This window comes from Leptodactylus fuscus, chromosome 1, assembly GCF_031893055.1.
Source record: "Leptodactylus fuscus isolate aLepFus1 chromosome 1, aLepFus1.hap2, whole genome shotgun sequence".
Taxonomy (NCBI): domain Eukaryota; kingdom Metazoa; phylum Chordata; class Amphibia; order Anura; family Leptodactylidae; genus Leptodactylus; species Leptodactylus fuscus.
Genome location: NC_134265.1, coordinates 219,434,151 through 219,455,755, shown reverse-complemented (window position 1 = coordinate 219,455,755; position 21,605 = coordinate 219,434,151). Strand labels below are relative to the sequence as shown.

The following is a 21,605-nucleotide window of genomic DNA, read 5'->3' as shown; positions in this document are numbered from 1 at the left end:
CCCCAGATCGAGGGATGTCTTCCATTTTCTAATTATTGTTCCCACAGTGGATTTCTTCACAGCTGCTTGTCTATTGCAGATCCAGTCTTCCCAGCCTGGTGCAGGGCTTCAGTTTTGTTTCTAGTGTCCTTCGACAGCTCTTTGGTCTTCACCATAGTGGAGTTTGGAGTCTGACTGTTTGAGGTTGTGGACAGGTGTCTTTTATAAACAGGCGCCATTATTACAGGTAATAAGTGGAGGACAGAGAAGCCTCGAAAAGAAGAAGTTACAGGTCTGTGAGAGCCAGAAATCTTGCTTGTTTGTAGGTGACCAGATACTTATTTACCACCATAATTTGCAAATAAATTCTTTCAAAATCAGAAATTTTATTTTTTTGGATTTGTTTTCTCATTTTGTCTCTCATAGTTGAGGTCTACCTATGATGTCAGTTACAGGCCTCTTATCTTTTTTAAGTGGGAGAACTTGAACAATTGGTGGCTGACTAAATACATCTTTTCTCCACTGTATGTGGCTAGAAATGTCCCCTCGAAGAAGGCAGTCAATTCATCAAAGTAAACATCCTACTTATCTCAGTCCCTTGATGTATACCTCTCTTAAAGCCTAGCAACTGGGAAAAATATCTTTGTTGATTGGGAGGCATACCTCCCTGACATATTCAATTTCACATCAAGAGGTATACTATTCAACAGTAGCCCGTAAGAGCCTTTTATAGAGTAGGGGGAGCACTTTTAGGTCCTCTTGCCTAGTTAGGCCACACATTTCTACATGAGACATAACTAAATACCAGGTTTTGCAGTAATTATTTCTATCTGGGTACATTATTTTTAGGTATCTCTGAGCAGCAGCAAAGTGGTTTAGGTGATCTATAGATCCTTTCATTCTATATATTAGTGGTGGTCTGAAATCACAGGTTTTACAAATGTGAACATGTCACAAAGGTCAGTGATGGAAAATACATTTTACTGTATTTTCTTCTTAAAGGGATTATCCCGTTTTTAAAGAATATGGGCCAAATAGCAGGATGCATCAATAGAAAACAATTCCTAATATATATCCTGTTTAAATGCAGCCCTGGTTATCTGATTTATTTTCATGTCAATTACCTCAAAATTACATTTAGTTTGCAAGTTCACTACCTCTCTTTTTGAGCAATTCAAGCCAGCAAACAAGACATCACAGCACGTGACCTTGGATATGGGAGTGATTCATTACCAGTGATTTCATTCCAGGGGAGAGTGGAGTAGGGAAGGTACATATAGAGTGAGATCAGGCAGATGAATCAAGAGAAATGTAGTTTGTCCTCAGATTCACTGCATTTAAATAACAGCGATACGAGGATCAGCAAGTAAAATAAAGCCAAGCAATGGATGCACAAAGGAACACTGACTATTTAGCACTGTTGTACTGATGTATTTACATATAATTTTTGATAGCTGGATAACCCCTTTAAGGCCAAACATCACAGTGTTTCAAGCTTACACAACCTCTTATAGGCAATGGACAGGGGAGCTTTACATCTGTTATCTGACAAATATCCAGATATGGATCAAATAAAACAACATTGGGAATATCTTGAGTTATCCTAGCTCTTCTCTGTCCAAGTAAGTAAATTCGGCCATTTGCAGAACAACATCCCATAAAGAACTTGCAGTTAAGGCTTTCTTCTTCAATGACTGACCACTTTTCAGTGCGAAAATCAAAGCGCAGAGCCTTTCCACCAATGGTATATAGTATTCCATTAAGTACTGTAGCGCACAGGTCATACCTTCAAAATAGAATTTAATTTCATACTTAATAGTAGTGGTATATATAGTAATAATTTCATTCATGATTACACTGTACTGTATAATTTCATAGGACACCTATAGTTACCTGACATTAACCAAACAGAAATAGTATGTAATGAGTGGGACTGAACAGTAAAGGATAAGCAGCGAACTAGTATAGCATACCTGTTATAGAGGACTTTTCATGTCCTCGTGCACATGCAGTTTTATATACCGATAGAAAGCCAACAGTGTGCTGAATTCAGCGTACTGTTGGCTTTCCGGTTATGTGCCACGGGGCAAGAGATATTGGTGCATTTACCGATACCTCTTCACTGTCAGATGGACGTTTCTGACAGTCTAGCCGGGCTGCGAGCAACGCCCCTCCAGACAGTACTGTCTTCACCAACTTGTTGGCTTCTTCCTTGTTGCCATCACCAAGAAGGAAAGTATTCTCAGTGTCAGAGGGGGTGTTCCTTACCACCAAGCCATGACGCTAAGCTGTAAGGAATGCCTCCCCCCCTCCCCGACATTAATCGTCCATAGACTAGAACTGGGGGGGCGCACTGTTGGCTTTCTAATGGTATGTAAAACTGCATTTTCCCGAGGACATGAAATGTCCTCTTTAACTTCTTCAAGTCTCTTGGAAGGTATCTGATGGAGCTGGCCAAAGTGTTTTAAATTATTTATTACTGTTATAACTTATATATGAAAGTAACAAATTAATATTTTTTTCATGGATAAACTATTATAGAAAAAAATTCCTCTATCTTTGCTTATCAGCCATTTTGTCATTCCTATCATACCTGATATACTCTAGGATCATTGCTTATATCTATCTTGAGATATGATACGGATTGAGCTCAGACACACAGATTTCATGCAATCTTTGAATACTGGTGGGGCAGAAAAAAGAGGTAACTGCTTCAGTGAGTCAGCCCCCAACATTGTTGGTTCTAGTGAATATTTTACTATACAAGACTGGCATCCTGCACCTTCCAGTGGGAATTGCCAACAAGTTGTATTTGTATCCACTGCCCATTCCATGCTCTTCCACCACATTGTGCTGATGTATGTCATGCTGCGGCATGCCAGGGAGATGCAACCTGTAAATCAAACGTGATCACCTGTGGGCGTTTTCTCAGCCAATACCTCGCAATCTCCACCTATTTATACCTGCTCTGTCCTCAGTATTTGTTTAAAGCGACTCTATCACTAGATGTTTTTAGTGTAAGCCGATGGCCGGCCAGGTAATGCAGGGGGTGTTCATCTCACCCAGACTACTAAGGTGGGTGAGATGAGAAAACTCCAGAAAGCATGTTTCTCAGCAGATAAGTGAATAAGCAGGAGGAGGAGGGCTTGGAGGCGGCTGATTTCCATGGTAATTAACAAAAACAGGGGGTGTTTCTACAAACGATTAGTAGCACCTGAATATCCAGTTTTGCCTGAACCACTCCAAATGTGGTAGTATACCCATGGCAAAGACCACAAACCACTATGGGGATTAAAGGGTAAAGACTGCGGAGCAGGGGCGTAACTACCATGGTAGCAGTGGAAGCGGCTGCCACAGGGCCCAGGACATTAGGGGGCCCGATGACAGCCGCTACCGCTGCGTTTTTTGTGGTTTTTTTATAGGCCGTTACCACTGGAGTTACTCCAGCCGGTAGAGAGCCCTATTTACTTACCCATCCTGGCTGAGCCGGGATCAATAAGGGACACCGCGGGCCCCACGAAGACTATTATTATACTTGAACAAGATAAAAGGAAAAATACGGCACCGAGCCGACCCTAGTGTAGTAAATTCAGCACAAGTATGAGTAAAGGTAAGCAAATGGAAAGCCGCTCACCTTAGGGGGTTGTGAGGGCACAACAACCCCAACATTTAAAAAGATGTTAGAAACCGAAAGGGAAGCAGCTGGAAGAAACGTCACTGGGACGTAGAAGCATCAACAGACTGGGACCAAAATCTTCAGAAGGTTTGGCAAGGAGAAGCGCTCACCCAATTGGATAACGATATGTTTATTAAGGCACGACGCGTTTCAGGCACTTAGGCCCTTTATCAAGTGCAATAAATCACCTTAAAAATAAGTACAACATAATAACATACAGACAAAAGGAACATCATCTAAAATTTAAGCAGTAGACAACAATTAAGCTGGTCAACAATGTAAAATCACACAAAGTTTTTCACAAAGTTTTTTTTCACAAAAAACGTTTTGTATATATCTTATAAGAACCCTAAATCACAATATAAAATATAAATTTATAAAACTGTAATATGTTGCCATATGAATAAAAAAAAACCTGCATGGCCGTAATAACAATGCTAAAATAATAATATATCACTAGGAGGTAATCCCCACAAGTTCCTATAGGACGTGAAAGTCCACAGAATTAAAGAATTAGGTCCAACCAATAATAATATGAAACTGCTCTATAATCATAGATCCATTAATAGAAAGAAGATCGCTTACCTTCCCAGAGCAGCTGGGAGTCTTAGTGGTTCCGAGTTCAGGCTCTATTATTTAGCAGCCCGAGAGACAGAAGCCACATAGGAACTTGTGGGGATTACCTCCTAGTGATATATTATTATTTTAGCATTGTTATTACGGCCATGCAGGTTTTTTTTTATTCATATGGCAACATATTACAGTTTTATAAATTTATATTTTATATTGTGATTTAGGGTTTTTATAAGATATATACAAAACGTTTTTTGTGAAAAAAAAACTTTGTGAAAAACTTTGTGTGATTTTACATTGTTGACCAGCTTAATTGTTGTCTACTGCTTAAATTTTAGATGATGTTCCTTTTGTCTGTATGTTATTATGTTGTACTTATTTTTAAGGTGATTTATTGCACTTGATAAAGGGCCTAAGTGCCTGAAACACGTCGTGCCTTAATAAACATATCGTTATCCAATTGGGTGAGCGCTTCTCCTTGCCAAACCTTCTGAAGATTTTGGTCCCAGTCTGTATTATTATACTCGGGGGTCTTTGCAGACCCCCAAGTATAATCGGAGGCCGGAGAGAGGTAAGAAACATAAAAAAAAAAACACTGTTACTTACCTCTCCACGATCCGGGCAGGCTTCAGGCCTAGTCGTCTGACATCCCATGACCCTGGCCTGCGTCCCGGGTCATGTGACATCCGACGTCATTGAAGAAGGCCGACAGCGGATGCCGACAGCATAGGAGCCGGGGGACAGGTAAGGAACAGCAGTTTTTTATGTTTTTCTCCCCCTGGGTCTCCGATTATTATACTCTGGGGTTTGAAAATACCCCAGAGTATAATAATTATTTATGGGTGTCCACAGTGGGGTATAATACTGCGTGCAGGGGCCACTGAGGGACATAACACTGTGTGCAGGGGCCACTGAGGGAAATAATACTGTGTGCAGGGGCCACTAAGGGACATAATAGAGCGCGCAGGAATGTGGAGGTGGGGGTCGGTCGAGGTCTTCGGTGTCGGTAGGAGGGGGGGCTCCATGTCGAAAGTTCGCCACTGGGCCCGCCATTCCTAGTTACACCATTGCTGTGGAGGCTAGTTAGATAAAATCTTTGGGAGTGGTCTAACAGTAAATTGGTTAGGTGGCACATCTACCAGGTTGTTTTTATCCAAGTGATTGACACATAGCCCCAGAAGAAGATGAATGGGTGAACCCTGGGCAGGCAGCATGATTTTAATAAGATGAGCTCTGTTTTTAAAGCTACTGTGAGTAGTAGTATCAAGGTTGTATAGTATTACACTATATCTGGATTCTGCTTTTGCAGTGGTGAAATAAATGAAAAGATTAACCATTAGTAAAAGTATGATACTATGGCTTAAGACAAAAGTGTTGGGAGTGGAGATCTCTGACCCAAAGAAGAAGTTGTGAACTGTATTTGGCTCTTTAGTGTACACTATATTATAATTAGGTTACTTGTTTGTCTCTGATACGCTTGCTTGTTCTGCTTTTAATACAAATGAACAACAGTAGTAGAGCAATGCTATGTTTCATCAAAACGCCCCCTTCCTTTGATGTTGACAGGTGGCCACGCCCCTTAGTGCCCAAAACACCTCATGTCAACCTGCCCCTTTCCGCCCCGTTACGCCCCTTTCCTTTGTTCGTTGACAGGTATCCCCACCCATACACGTCCCTATCCGCCCTACATAGGCATGTCTGGACAAGTCCCTCACACCCCTCCCTTCAGAGGGACCAGATGTGCGCATTACAGAGGTTGAGGAATGCGATGTGATCAAGAATTTCAATTTAATCCTGGTGTTGATAAGGTGTGAGACTTTTATATATAGATGTGCTGCTATAGGCTGGTTGAATTAGAATGATATTGACTGTGTTCAAGAATGTTAATTTGATCCAGGCCTGATAATGTGTGAGGCTTTTATATAAAGGTGTGTTGTGATAGGTTGCTGGAATTAGAATGATAAGGATGCATCTCTCCTATCGTTTATTAGGAGTATACAGAGACAATGGCTGGTATGTCTTAGGGTGTTATAGTTTAGCTCACTAGAGACTGATTGAATTAGAATGATGATGTCAATGTATTATCAGAACGAGTTATTAGGTTGTATACGGATTAAACACAGTAAAACAGGCAATGTTTTAATAACTTTATTCACCAAATCCGAGTTACATTATATAATAACATCTACAGGCTGCATAAAGACTTAATAAAGTAATATCAGGCGCTAATACATCGCACCAAACAATGAAGGGGCGAGATGCCCCTTCATTGAATCATCCAAAAATATTAGCTAAATCATCATAAATAATAATATCTCATAGCCTGATATCATAAGACTATTGTATTACATTTAGCTATACGCAAAGAAATTCCAATACAGCATTCCAACACAAACCAAGAATTCATCACAAACCGGAGTGTGTACCACATGCAGGCACTCCCCATATGGTTATCATTATTAGAGTTGAGCGAGTACTGTTTGGATCAGCCGATCCGAACAGCATGCACGCATTGAAATCAATGCACGCAGCCGGGTTAAGCGGCCAGCTGCCGTCAAACTGGAAGCACCAGGTGCTTCCATTCATTTCAATGCGTGCGTGCTGTTCGGATCGGCTGATCCGAACAGTACTCGCTCAACTCTAATCATTATCTTTCAACTAAAGTTTTATCGGGGACTGACCGGTCTAAAGCTTAATGATTTATGACATAGTCATGGCGTCAGCCTGTCCATTCAAAAGAGCAAAAACATATGGGTATTTCCAGGCCTTAAACACATCATGAGGCATACAGGTCTGTTTGTATATACAGGATGCATCGCAGTTAGATATAGCCGGTAACTTAGAGAGTACAAAACTTTCAACTAATTCATCATTATGGGCGCTTTTCTTATTAAACAAATCTAACACTTTCTTATAAGCGTCGCCCCTGGCTAAATGGTATTTAAAAAAAAACAAGGTGTAGCCCCCACAGACAGTAGTTTTAAATTATTGTAATTGTCTATTTTGATAGATGCAGGTCTTACAATTCCTTTCTATAAACTCAACAAAGCTTCAAGGATACAGCTCAAAAGCCGGTGAAAATCCATAAGAGTCCAAAAATATAGCGACATCATGATACAATACAATTAACACCCAGTGGGAACTGCCTTTACGCGAATCATCCGTATTAACGATGTACGCCGCTGGTCTTTGTAGCACACGTTCGACCGGTAGAAAGTCACATGGGAATACGCTGGCAAATATACGGTTCATATATGGGTCAGTTTTAGCGATCTGAAAATTAAGCTCACCAGAAATAAAGACTCTTTTTGCCTGACATCTGCGGATGCTGAACAATTTAAGCTGCGAATCTTACAAGCATGCCTGTATGTGAAGAGAGTTCAGGTATCGCCGGCTGTCCGAATCGGTCACAGTCAGGCCCTTCTATCGGCAACGGCGAAGTATCCGATCGATAGGGTGTGCCTCAAAGTTTACCCGCAGGTACGCGTCTTACGAACCAAGAAAACCTGTTTCTTGGACAAGTGCCTAAAACGGTGATAATAGGTTTTGTTGAAAATGAGGCCTTTAGCGGATCGTATAACCGCAATCCTTTATGCTTCCACCACTATAATGTGAATCAAGCGTCGCTTTACCTGGACGGCCAGCAGATACCCGCAAGACCGTTTCAACCGGATTTTGAAACGGCTTCTGCCGTCAGGGAGTATGCAGCCCTTCTCCATATTTCAGGCAAGCAGAGAAGTGATAGTGGTTCGGCTATAGACAGAGATGAATTTATAAACGGTTATACATTTTTTGCATTTGATTTGTCACTGGATCAAGAACCGGGCGGACATTTTTCACTCATTAAAACAGGGAATCTTAGAGCCGAGGTGCCAACACCCCACACAGTGAATATGATAGTTTACTCTATTTATACAAATATTGTGGAAATTAACAATCACAGAGAAATCGTATGCGATTTTTGATTAAACAACCGCTGCCATTTTCAGAAATGAATAGTCTACAACTTACAATTATCGCTAAAACTGACCCATATATGAACCGTATATTTGGCGTATTCCCGTGTGACTTTCTACCGGTCAAACGTGTGCTACAAAGACCAGCGGCGTACATAGTTAATACGGATGATTCGCGTAAAGGCAGTTCCCACTGGGTGTTAATTGTATTGTATCATGATGTCGCTATATTTTTGGACTCTTATGGGTTTTCACCGGCTTTTGAGCTGTATCCTCGGAGCTTTGTTGAGTTTATAGAAAGGAATTGTAAGACCTACATCTATCAAAATAGACAATTACAATCATTTAAAACAACTGTTTGTGGCGCCTACACCTTGTTTTTTTTTTATACCATTTAGCCAGGGGCGACGCTTATAAGAAAGTGTTAGATTTGTTTAATAAGAAAAGCGCCCATAATGATGAATTAGTTGAAAGTTTTGTACTCTCTAAGTTACCGGCTATATCTAACTGCGATGCATCCTGTATATACAAACAGACCTGTATGCCTCATGATGTGTTTAAGGCCTGGAAATACCCATATGTTTTTGATCTTTTGAATGGACAGGCTGACGCCGTGACTATGTCATAAATCATTAAGCTTTAGACCGGTCGGTTCCCGCTAAAACTTTAGTTGAAAGATAATGATAACCATATGGGGAGTGCCTGCATGTGGTACACACTCCGGTTTGTGATGAATTCTTGGTTTGTGCTGGAATGCTGTATTGGAATTTCTTTGCATATAGCTAAATGTAATACAATAGTCTTATGATATCAGGCTATGAGATACTATTTATGATGATTTAGCTAATATTTTTGGATGATTCAATGAAGGGGCATCTTGCCTCTTCATTGTTTGGTGCGATGTATTAGCGCCTGATATTACTTTAAGTCTTTATGCAGCCTGTAGATCTTATTATATAATGTAACTCGGATTTGGTGAATAAAGTTATTAAAACATTGCCTGTTTTACTGTGTTTAATCCGTATACAACCTAATAACTCGTTCTGAAAATACATTGACATCATCATTCTAATTCAATCAGTCTCTAGGGAGCCGGCTAAACTATAACACCCTAAGACATACCAGCCCTTGTCTCTGTATACTCCTAATAAACGATAGGAGAGATGCATCCTTATCATTCTAATTCCAGCAACCTATAACAACACACCTTTATATAAAAGCCTCACACATTATCAGGCCTGGATCAAATTAACATTCTCGAACACAGTCAATATCATTCTAATTCAACCAGCCTATAGCAGCACATCTATATATAAAAGTCTCACACCTTATCAACCCCAGGATCAAATTTAAATTCTTGATCACATCGCATTCCTCAACCTCTGTAATGCGCACATCTGGTCCCTCTGAAGGGAGGGGTGTGAGGGACTTGTCCAGACATGCCTATGTAGTTCGGATAGGGGCGTGTATGGGTGGGGACACCTGTCAACGCACAACGGAGAGGGGCGTAATGGGGCGGGTTGACATGAGGTGTTTTGGGCACTAAGGGGCGTGGCCACCTGTCAACGTCAAAGGAAGGGGGCGTTTTGATGAAACATAGCAATGCTCTACTACTAACAACCTATGTTTCATTTTATACTATTGTATAATGTCCTTCATATGGATGATTCACACAAAAAAATTACAGAGAATTAATAGAAATCTTATACTGTACCTTGGCATAGGAGAATAAGTAATTACATTCCACATATTCGTGTCAGTGTCCAGCATCTGTATCCCACTATAGACATCACCATTCTCATCACGGCCACATATAACATACAGTTTGCAATCGACACTGACAGCTGCTGCTCTTTCAACAGGTCTAATGAGAGGGCTCCGACTCTCCCAGGTCATCTCTGCTAAATCCAACCTCTCTACATCTGCAACGACACCTTCATCTGTGCTCCCGCCAACAACATAGAGGTGTAGTCCTATGCCCACAGCACAATGGCAATTTCTGGAAATCTTCATAGGTGGCCCATCTCTCCAACAGTTACTTGAAGAATCATAAATGAGAACCCAGTCTATGCTGTACCATACAAAATCTCCACGGAAATATCCACCAGTCACAATCACCAGGTTTCCTGTAATCATCCAAAACAAAGTATCAATATCAGAGTATGAACAATCCAATGATATACATCATCTGATAAGCTGTGTGACCCTAAGTAATTTGCCATTTTGTTTATCCAAATTTGTTCAGCCATTTCAAAGATATAAGCACATTTCTTGTTGATGTAATTTAGAGTATACTAGCCAAGTTGGCGGAAGCACTGTGGTTCCTCTGGAGTATGTCATGCAGTGTTACAAATCAAATCAAATCAAAAATGCTTTATTGGCACGTCCGAATAGGTATTTGGCATTGCCAAAGCTAGTAAAATGGGCGCGGGGGGGGGGGGGGGAGTTGGGTTGGGTGGGTGGTGGGTATGGGGGGGTGGTTTGGGTTATAACAGTCCATGGAGTCTCGTCTTCCTCTTCGTTGGTGACCGCTATATGGGGGGGTGGGGTTGAAGGTGGTGGTGGGGTGGGGCGGGTGTATTGGGATAAATATAACAGTCCATGGAGTCTCATCTTCCTCTTCGTTGGTGACTGCTATATGGGGGGGTGGGGTTGGAGCGGGTGTATTGGGATAAATATAATAGTCCGTGGAGTCTTATCTTCCTCTTGTTTGGTGACAGCTTGCCACGTATTGGGCAGCGATCTCCACAGTTGCCTCTTCTTCTCCCAGTAGGATGTAGAGTTTCCTCTTCTCGTCTGCAGATATGAAGTCTGGGATGTGGGCATAGAGTCTTTGGTAGTAGACGGCCCTCACAGCTGAGTATTTGGTGCAGTGTAGCAGGAAGTGGGTCTCGTCTTCTAGGGCCCCCTGGTCACAGTGCTGGCACAGTCTGTTCTCCCGTGGCTTGTACGCCTGCCTGTATCGCCCCGTCTCTTACTACCTACTTGGCTAGTATACTCTAATTTTCATCTACACTGAAAGGGCTTATATCTTTAACAGCTAAATACTCTAGATCTGTAAGGGCTATCCTCATGATCCTTGCAGCACCGCACCTCTAATGAGGCGAGGTGAGGCAATAGACTCAGGCGGCATTATGTCGGGGGCGGCATTTTGAGTAACCTAAGTGTCACAACCTGAATACTTGTTTAATATTTGTGTGTGTTTCTGGTGGGGATTTGATCCGGTGTTCTGTGGTCTTCTTGCCTTTGAGCCATCTGTTTGTGCATAGAGTTTCAGCCTTCAGAATATACCTGAGGTTCTTTGGATGGAGCCTCAGGTGTTGGTCATTACCATCATCCTATCAGACGGTTCTGGGGCCTGTATAAGGAAGAGGGCTGGCTCCACTAGTTGCCGGTTTTCATTGTTACCAACAAGAATTCGTGGCTCAGGGAGGAGGATTGTTTGTGGAATCTATAGCTAACTTGGAAGCGGTGTGAGTGTTGCCTTGTGTGTGAGTCTGGTTTTCCCCTCCACACTTCTACTCTGCCCTGTCCTTCAGTTCTGGTTGTCTGTCACTTTCTTGGTGTTTGTGAGGAACTTTGGGTTCCAGTTTTTTTTTTTCCCCAGTCCTGTGTTAACCCTTTCCTCACCCTTCCACTATCCCTCTCCTCATTCTCTTGTTGTGTATTGTGTTGTGTGTCTGTTGTCCAGCACATCCCATCCTTTTTGTCTTGCCTGCAGCTGCACCTTGGTTTCTTTAGGGGTGACCACCTTAGCATCCTCAGTCTCTAGCTCTTTTTAGCTCTTCCCCTATCTTTCGGCTAGGTCTTTGTGTTAGAGAGCCAGGAGTTGTCAGGGTCAAGGCTAGCTTGGGTACAGCTGAGCACCACCCGCAGGCAGGGCCTAGCTAGCCGCCGTAGCGTCAGGGAAAGTCTCCCACCCCTGTTCCCTTAGCAGTGCATTCTGCAGTTCGTATTCTGTGTCTGGTCAAAGACACTAAGCCAGTCCAGGACAGGCCGCTTAAAAAAAAAAACAAACAAAAAAAAACAAAACAAGATGCATGCAACTTGTCCTGGGCTGGCTTAGTGTTTTCGTCAGGGGAGGAGAGAGATGACTTGGAGTAGCCATGTGGAGACAGTCATGGGGCAGCTGCTTTACCCTCCGGACACTATACAGCAGCAGTTGCACCTACCAGTGTATAAGATCCTGTCAGTGCAGCCAGGACTTCCCCCTCACAGCAGTGTCTCATCCCAAGATCGTAGCGTGTGGGGACAGGAAGAAGTCTGCAGCAATGTAACAGCTTCACTTCAGACAAGTTTGTGTGTATTTTTTTGGTAAAATATAATATTTAATATGTATATATGTGTACATTTGCTTATAGTTTGTGTCTTGTATACTGTGTGAGTACTGTATGTTTGTATACAGTTATGTGCGAGTATGTATTTGCTGTAAAGTATATGTGCTAGGATTATGTATATGTGTGAGTATATTTGGTATATGTATGACTGTGTAGGTATATATGGTATGATGTGTGTGGTATGTGAGTATATACAGTATACTAGTTTTGGAAATTGCAGCATGTCAATTATACCTACAGAAACACCATTGGTTTCCCTACAAGTATAATGGAAGCAGAAAGTCCGCAGAGGGAACCTCTACTGACTTTCTGTGAAAAGTGCTGCAGGACACACTATGATGCGATGTCGCTGCAGTTTTCCCGGCAGTGCTTTTTTGCTGTGGCCGCTACGTGAGGCTTTATCCTTATAGTGTGATGTACAGATGATAAGGATTAGGCCCAAAATCGAGACGCAGCTAAAAAAAACACTGTGGGAAAAAATTGCGTTGAATCATTAATTTATTTTTTTCTAGCTTTTGATGCATGTTCCTGCACTTTCTCCCTCTATTGATTATATGTGGAAATGCTGGTGATTGCGCAGCTAGAATTATCCCACCATAGTTTAAGTGCACTCACCTTAGAAATTGCAGCATCTTCCACATTTTCAGGATGCAGTAAATTGATTACATTTCATTCAGTTTGTTGGTTCTGTAAAACACTGTTTTTTCTACAGTAGTCAAAAACACTTTCTGCAATGTAGGGTTCTGCCTATAAAAAAAAAGCAACTTTTTTGTTGCAGATTTTGCTGAGGTTTTCTGACCCAAAGCCAGGAGTGGATTAAGCAGGAGGTAGAAGTATAAAAGATCCCTATTTATTTCCCATTTCTATTGTATCCACTCCTGGGTTTGCCTGAAAAAAAAAAAAAAAAAAACGCAGCAAAATCTGCAACAAAAAAGCTGCGTTTCTGCAATGTGGAGCCTCAGCCTAAAGTGAACTTTTCATGTCCTCAGAGATGGGTAGTATTATATACCACTAGAAAGACGACTGAATTGCACTGCTCCTATTAACCACTTCCTGACATCCACCGCACTATTACGGCGGATGTTGGGAAGTGGTTAACAATACTGCGGATGCCGGGTGTCAAACTATGGCGGCCGCCATAGCTGCCTCTGTTCTGCCTGAGGTGGACGATCAAACATAATAAAACATATAAATGATGGTGATTATATATTGAGTTACCTACTGTGGCCACTGCATACTGGGTGAGGTTTTTACGCTGTAATGAGGGACATGCTCTCCATGTATTGGTTCTAGGCAGATAGATGTGTAGTTCTTGCTCTTCTTTTTCATGTTTTCCACCAAGGACATATATAGTCTCATAGGTTCTACTGGTTGACATTACTTTACCCATGGTACACCATGTAACAGGTGGGTTACTATTCAAGGTTTCTAAAAGCCTAATATAAGTGTCTTGCCCTTGTGTTCTTTGAATTCGCTTGACAAGAATATCAAGGAAAGTGAGGCTGAGGAACGCAGGTCTCACCAGTGCTATTAACTCTCCAAAATTCTTCTCTCTTATCGTGTCCATCATGACCCATTTCATAATAGCTTCAAACACAAGGTCTTCGCTCGAGACATATAAATCCTCATTTTGTAGCAACACTTCTAGAGTTTCTTTATCCAACTGACTGAATTCATCTTCACGGTCATTCATAAGCTCAGATAAGTGAGTGACTGCGACATTAACAGCAGATTCATAAAGATCTATATATCCATATTGCTGGGCATAGGACATAATACCCAAGCAGTTAGATACTTTTAATTCATGGATTAAGAATGCAATGCAGAACTGCTTAGCTTGCCGCAAATCAAGAAAATCTGCCGTTTCCAGAAGATCTGTGACGTTTCCTTGGTTTAGTTCCATATTCCCATTTTTTATGAAGTCCAATAGAGTCTGAAAACATTCCTTATTTACCCCCTTGAGATGGATCTGATGTAAAGTGCTCTCTTTAAATGCTCCAAAAAACATTATTTGGAAATAACTACTTTCTGCTGCCAACAAAGATTTGTCCACATGGAAGAATTTTCTATCAACTTCAAGAATAACTTCATTCACCGCTTCCATTTCTGATAGCGATGTATATGGCATATTACTGAACAGGATCACTAATGAACATAACTATAATGTAATAGATAAAGAAAGAGGCTATTTTCATGTCAAATATACACAGCACTCACTGATCCAATCCACAGGAATAAGACCGCTTCTTGAAAATGTTTTCTGGTATGCATGTCCTAGTTTTGCTGTAGAAGAAGGAAGCTCTCAGAACACTACATCTTGTAAAAGCTGAAGACACATCGATGCTGTAGCTAAGTAAGAATATGCAATACTCAGCTGTTCCAAATATAACTTGCTTTTCTAACTTCTGTTGCTGTCTTTCATGTTCGAACAGAATCATTTGATCACAGAAGTCACCCCAGCTTAGAACTAGAATACGATAGATGAATTTCATAAGCAAATAATACGGCATTTGGATGTTATGTTATCTAGCGTTTATATAATTTACTAACACCAAACTAAACTATTCATAATTATTTCCTGGATCCATTTCCTGGTTAAAATTACAGGATTACAAACACAATTCTTAAACCATTTCTGCTAGAAAGAACTCAGTTTGATGCCTGGTTTTTGCTATGCACAAGTTTGCTGCAAATATCCTGTCACAGAGCCGTGGCCTTAGGTTCACAGCATACTCTAACATTTGTAAATGAATGAATCAATAAAAATGCAATAACAATTTGTCCATATACATAGAGTTCAGATTACCCTTTATAAAGTTAATTGATATCATCCATCATAGAATGACAGAAATGGACTTAAACAGAGCCCGAAGAAAGATGAGGTAGGCGTGCCAGAAGATGATGTCGGATCGTGCATCACCGCCCAAGGTGCACGTTCAAGTATGATTTACCTATATATTTTTATAGTTTTATTTTAAAATGGGACGGGGTTTAAAATAACACTAGCGGTGCCTGAATAGCCTTTTTAAAGGCTATTCACGCATATGTGGGGCTCATACAGCAAAATTTTGCTGATAGAGCCCCTTTAAGTCTATACTGTCTACCACTTAGTATTTGGACACCCATGCAAATGAAGATATCTGCAGTCGTGATGTACGTCACACCTTCCGCTGTTAAATAGGAAACAGCATTGGCATTAGCATACCTCCCAACTTTTGAAGAGTCGAAAGAGGGACAAAATATGTCGTGGCAAACTTAGCTCCGCCCACTTTTATGTTTACTCCGCCCATTCTCATTAATTTTTCATGTGCCCCCACACAGTATAATCTTCCTACAGTCACCTGCAAATTATATTCCCCTCCTCCATCTCTCCCAGTTTCATATAACCCCTTTATCTGCCCCCAGTTTCATGTCCCCCGCTCCATCTCTGCCCCAGTTTCATGTCTCCCCCATCTCTGCCCCCAATTTCATGTCCCCCCATCTCTGCCCCCAGATTCATGTCTCCCCTCTTCATCTGCCCCAGTGTCATGCCGTTCTCCACCCCTTGATCTGCCCCAGTGTCATGCCATTCTACCCCCCTTCATCTGCCCCAGTGCCATGCCATTCTCCCCCCCTTCATCTGCCCCAGTGTCATGCCGTTCTCCCCCTTCATCTGCCCCAGTGTCATGCCATTCTCCCCCCTCCCCTTCATCTGCCCCAGTGCCATGCCATGCCGTTCACCCCCCTTCATCTGCCACAGTGTCATGCTGTTCTCCCCCCTTCATCTGCCCCAGTGCCATGCCATGCCGTTCTCCCCCCTTCATCTGCCCCAGTGTCATGCCATTCTCCCCCCCCTCATATGTCCCAAGTTTCATAGGCCCCCACATTACCTTCCCCTCAATGTTTAACACAAACAAATACTTATACTCACCTTCCAACGCTCCCCCGCCGCTCTCTCACTCCACTCCCATAGTTGTAGGCCTGATATGACGTCATCACATCGCGCCTACACACCCCAAAGCCGGAGCATGGCAGTAAGGCAGGAGATGAGCTGTGACAGCTTCTGCTTTACTTGCTTATATGTTCAACTCTGGACGCAGATGAGTTGAAATCAGGACATACCTCCCGCCGACTGGGAAATCGGGATAGTTGGGAGATATGCATTAGTCGCATGCAAGATACCACGAACTGCAGAGTTGTCTGATTTCGAGAAAGGGGTAATTGTAGGGTACCACAGAAATGGTCGATCCTTAAGAGACATAACAAGTGAACTGAATTACCCAAAATCAACAGTGGCCTATGTGATTACAAAGTGGAAAGTGAGCGGTGATTGTTGGAATGTGGACCAAGTCGGCAGACCCCCGAAACTAGGAGATAGAGACCAACGAGTGCTGACCAGAGAAACCACTCCCAACCGATGGCTCCCATACACCAGGAGTTTCAACAGGCATCTGTGAGTATTGTGTCAATCAATACCATCCATAAAGAAGCATCTGCTGGGTTCTACCAACTATTGAATATGAATAAATGTTGTTTTTCTATTCTATCACAGGTGTCCAAATACTTATTGATAGACAGTGTATTGCTGTCATCCAATGACAAATGATAGAAATTAATTATATATGAACAACTCCACCAATTCAAGTTCAACTTAGCATCTGTTAATAGGTCCTGTTTGCCTGATTTCAGCGCAGTTGTAATTTTCTCTCTAGCTGCTACAATTCCAGAGCAACAAGCGCAGCTCACTTTGATACCTAATGTGCTATTTAAACTCTGTAACGTCAGAATGGCAGTTTCAGATGGGGGAAGTATTTGGACACCTGTGGTAGAATAGAAAATCAACATGTATTCATTTTCAATAGTTGGTAGAACCCAGCAGATGCTTCCTTATGGATACCTGATGAAACTGCCTATTGAAACTCCTGGTGTATGTGAGCCATCGGTTGGGAGCAGTTTCTCTGGCCAGCACTCGTCGGTCTCTATCTCCCAGTTTCAGGGGTCTTCTGACTCAGGGCACATTCCGACCATCACCGCTCACCTTCCACTTCATAATCACATAGGCCACTGTCGATTTGGGGTAATTCAGTTCGCTTGCTATGTCCCTTAAGGATCGACTACTCTGTGGTACCTCACAATTACCCCTTTTCTCGATATCGGACAACTCTACACTTCGTGGCATCTTGCATACGACTAATGCTGATGCATTGATGCCAATATTGTTTCCTATTTAACGGCGAAAGGCGTGACGTGCATCACCACCAATATCTTAATTTGCATGGGTGTCCAAATACTTATTGGTAGATAGTGTAGCATATCAGGCACTAAAACTAACTGCATTGATTGCCAGGGAATGGTGGGGGCTAGAATAGTAATTACAACTGTGCCAGAATTACTGGAGCTTTCACTTTTTACTCAGTTTTTTTTTTTTTTTTTTTTTGGGGGGGGGGGGGGAGTAAAAATCTGTTTTCATGCTTTTCTTAAGAAAGATGTGTACTGCTGACAAGGAAAGGATGCTCTTTTTTTGGCCCATGAAAATAAATCAAAAGCTGTCATGAGAACGAATGAGAGGTCCTTAGATAATACTGCAATCTCATTTCCAGATAGGGACTGTTAGGGAACAGCCAGATGATAATTCCCCAGAAAATGCTGGAGAACCCTAGAGGAAGGTGCACAAGGGACAGTGAGCCCTAAGCTGAAGCCCCCCACTGTCCCTTCCTGTTGCCAGGCCCTATCCTACATAATAGGTGGCAACCACGAAGACGTTCCCTTCCTGTATAAGTGATACACAAAACGCAGACAAGATGAACAACAATAAAGGGAGGTCAGCTAGCCAAGGGTCAATAACAGTCGAGCAATGCAGTGCCAAATCGGAGTCCAAAAGAATAGTCAGTAGGGAAAGCCAGAGGTCAAGAATTAGAATACAAGTAAATAAACAGCAAGGGAAACCAGCAAGCACGAGGCAATAACAGGCAACAGTGTGAATGTGAGCAAATACTAAATAGGGGAGGAAGAACCCGCCCTGAACCTGATAGGAAGGAAAGCTGTCAATCACAGGCAAGACAAAATTTAACCACTGAATGGACAGAGGCAACAAGGGCAGAAGATGGGTTTGGTGCAAATACAATCTAGAGCCATGTTCACACAGTGCAACTAAAAACTTTAAGCAAATTATCAAACTGCACACGCGAGCAGAGGGTGGCGCAGAGACCCGAACAGACAGAGATGTTACAGGGACATTGTGACAGTTTCATCACTTTTCATCACATGAGACCTCTATCAAAGTGGGAAAATACCTGGAAACCTTCTTTTTTCCCCAAATGGATGGACACAAACCCCAATTTAAGTAAAACAAACATTAACAAGCACCCCTTTAAATCACGTTGCCCATGACAACCACAGATGGAATAGGCAATGGCAAATCCAACAGTACCCACCTTGAACTGTCATTGTAGATGTGTGTGATGTGGTAAGACCTTCCAAAATTCACTTTTATGGCCCTTAACGTGAGACCTTCCAAATTAAGTTACAGGCCCTTAAGCTGAGCTACCAGCAGAGATTGAGGCCCTTCAGGTGACTTCAGCCTTTTACCTGCAGAGTTTTAGGCCCTTTAATTTAGTTCAGCCTTGCACCAGCAGAGATTTGTTGGTCCTTTGGGTGAGTTGAGCCTTTAAACAGCAGAGATTTAGTTTTTGGGCATTGGAGTGAGTAGAGCCTTTAAAAAGCAGAGTTTTTGGCCCTTGGTGTTAGTAGAGCCTTTAAAATACAGTGCTTTTGGCCCTTGGCGTGAGTAGAGCCTTTAAAATACAGTGCTTTTGGCCCTTGGCGTGAGTAGAGCCTTTAAAAAGCAGTGTTTTTGGCCCTTGGAGTGAGTAGAGCCTTGCACCAGCAGTGTTTTTGGCCCTTGGAGTGAGTAGAGCCTTGCACCAGCAGTGTTTTTGGCCCTTGGAGTGAGTAGAGCCTTTAAAAAGCAGTGTTTTTGGCCCTCGGAGTGAGTAGAGACTTGCACCAGCAGTGTTTTTGGCTCTTGGAGTGAGTAGAGCCTTTAAAATACAGTGTTTTTGGCCCTTGGAGTGAGTAGAGGCTTTAAAAATCAGTGTTTTTGGCCCTTGGAGTGAGTAGAGCCTTGAACCAGTAGTGTTATTGGCCGTTGGAGTGAGTAGAGCCTTTAAAAAGCAGTGTTTTTGGCCCTTGAAGTGAGTAGAGCCTTTAAAACACAGTGGTTTTGGCCCTTGGAGTGAGTAGAGCCTTTAAAAAGCAGTGTTTTTGGCCCTTGGAGTGAGAAGAGCTTTGCACCAGAAGTGTTTTTGGCCCTTGGAGTGAGAAGAGCCTTGCACCAACAGTGTTTTTGGCCCTTGGGGTGAGTAGAGACTCTAACCAGCAGAGTTTGGGGAATCAGGGTGGATTGATACTCTAACCAGCAGAGTTGGGGGGAATCAGGGTGGATTGATACTCTAACCAGCAGAGTTGGCGGGAATCAGGGTGGATTGACACTCTAACCAGCAGATTTGGGGGGAATCAGGGTGGATTGAACCTAGTAGGATCAGAATTGTGCAGCGCTGATGCTGGAGGAATATGAGGAGGAGGAGGATTTGTAGAGGGTGAGCACGCACATACAACTTCATGTCGGGGTGCTTGACACCGGTGGATATGAAAATAATGGGTCTATCCAGTGACTATTTATTTTTATGAGCGTCAGCCAGTCAGCACCGTCAGCTGACAGCCGGCTGCGCTTATCTGTAAATATGCCACCGTCAGTGCTGAAGACCCTTTCCGAAAAGCACGATGGTGGCAGGGCAGGAAAGGAACTCCAATGCGTACAGCGCACGTTCCAGCCACAAATCCAACTTGGAGACCCAATAAGTATAGGCCGCAGAGGGATCGGAGAGGACAGGGCTGGGGTCAGACAGGTACTCCCGCAACATGCGCCTATACTTATCCATCCTGGTGACACTAGGCCCCTCAGTGGCAGTACTTTGGCGAGTGGGTGCCATTAACGTGTCCCAGACCTTGGAGAGTGTGCCCCTGCCGGGTGTGGACCAGATGACAGTTTGTCGCCTTTTGGAGGAACTCTCCTGTGTGCCGCCAACGACAGTTGATCGAAACATCTCCATCATATTCTGCACCAGTTGCTTGTGGCAATCACTGATGCAACTGGCCCTTTTTTTTTTTTTATACCGGGGGTCGAGGATTGAAAAAATCCAGTAGTCGTTGCTCTCCAGGATTTTGGCAATGCGTTTGTCAGTTGCAAAGCACTCCAACATGTATTCAGCCATGTGTGCCAGAGTGTTACTTGGCGTCACTTGGCTGCCCCCACCGGAATGGTCACTCTCCATTTCCTCCTCCTCCTCCATTTCGCCCCAACCGCTCTGCAGCAATGGGAGGCAATGAACTTCCCCGCTACCCTCCTGTGTGACAACGAGATCTGCCACTTCATCGTCCTCCTCCTCCCTCAATATACGCTGTACATTGCGGACAGGAGTGTGCCATGACTATCCTGCTGGGATGTTTCAGCACCTATGCCCGACTCCACAGCATCCAATGCGTGGATTGAGGGATTCTCGCATCACACACAGGAGCGGGATTGTGACACTCACAATTGCGTCGTCACAACTGACCCTCATGGTTGACTCTCAAAGACACGCAAGATCTTGCATAAGTCTGCCATCCATGGCCACTCATGGTACAGAAACTGCGGGAGCTGACTCTGAGGAACCCTTGGGTTTTGGAAATGGTACTCCATCAAGGGTCTCTGCTGCTTACACACTCTACTCAACATGTGGTACGTCGAGTTCCAGCGTGTGGGGATGTCGCACATCAGACAGGTGGAGGCGTTGCTGGAGGCTTCGGAGGCTAGCAGCGGCTACTTTGGACATGCGAAAGTGGGTGCACAAACACCGCACTTTCACCAGTAGCTCGGCTACATTGGGGTATGTTTTCAAAAACCGTTGCACCACTAAATTGAACACATGGGCCAGGCATGGAACGTGTAGGAAGTTGGCAAGCTCCAGAGCCAGGTTGCGGCCATTATCACACACGACCATGCCTGGGCCCAGGTGCAGCGGTGAAAATCATGTTGCCATCTCATCAAGGAGGGCATCGCTCACC

At 43.1% G+C, this 21,605-nt stretch overlaps 1 protein-coding gene across 1 annotated transcript; it reads right to left on the bottom strand.

Annotated features, from left to right (window-relative positions):
* Positions 1-1,399: 1,399 nt before the first annotated feature.
* LOC142195068 (kelch-like protein 23) lies at positions 1,400-14,858 on the bottom strand. The gene is made up of 3 exons (XM_075264585.1): positions 13,740-14,858; positions 9,899-10,310; positions 1,400-1,765 (listed from the first exon to the last, which is right to left on the bottom strand). Exons 1-3 carry the CDS (start codon positions 14,647-14,649, stop codon positions 1,447-1,449), a joined length of 1,641 nt encoding a protein of 546 aa, XP_075120686.1. The 5' UTR covers positions 14,650-14,858; the 3' UTR covers positions 1,400-1,446.
* Between the last annotated feature and the right edge of the window lie 6,747 nt (positions 14,859-21,605).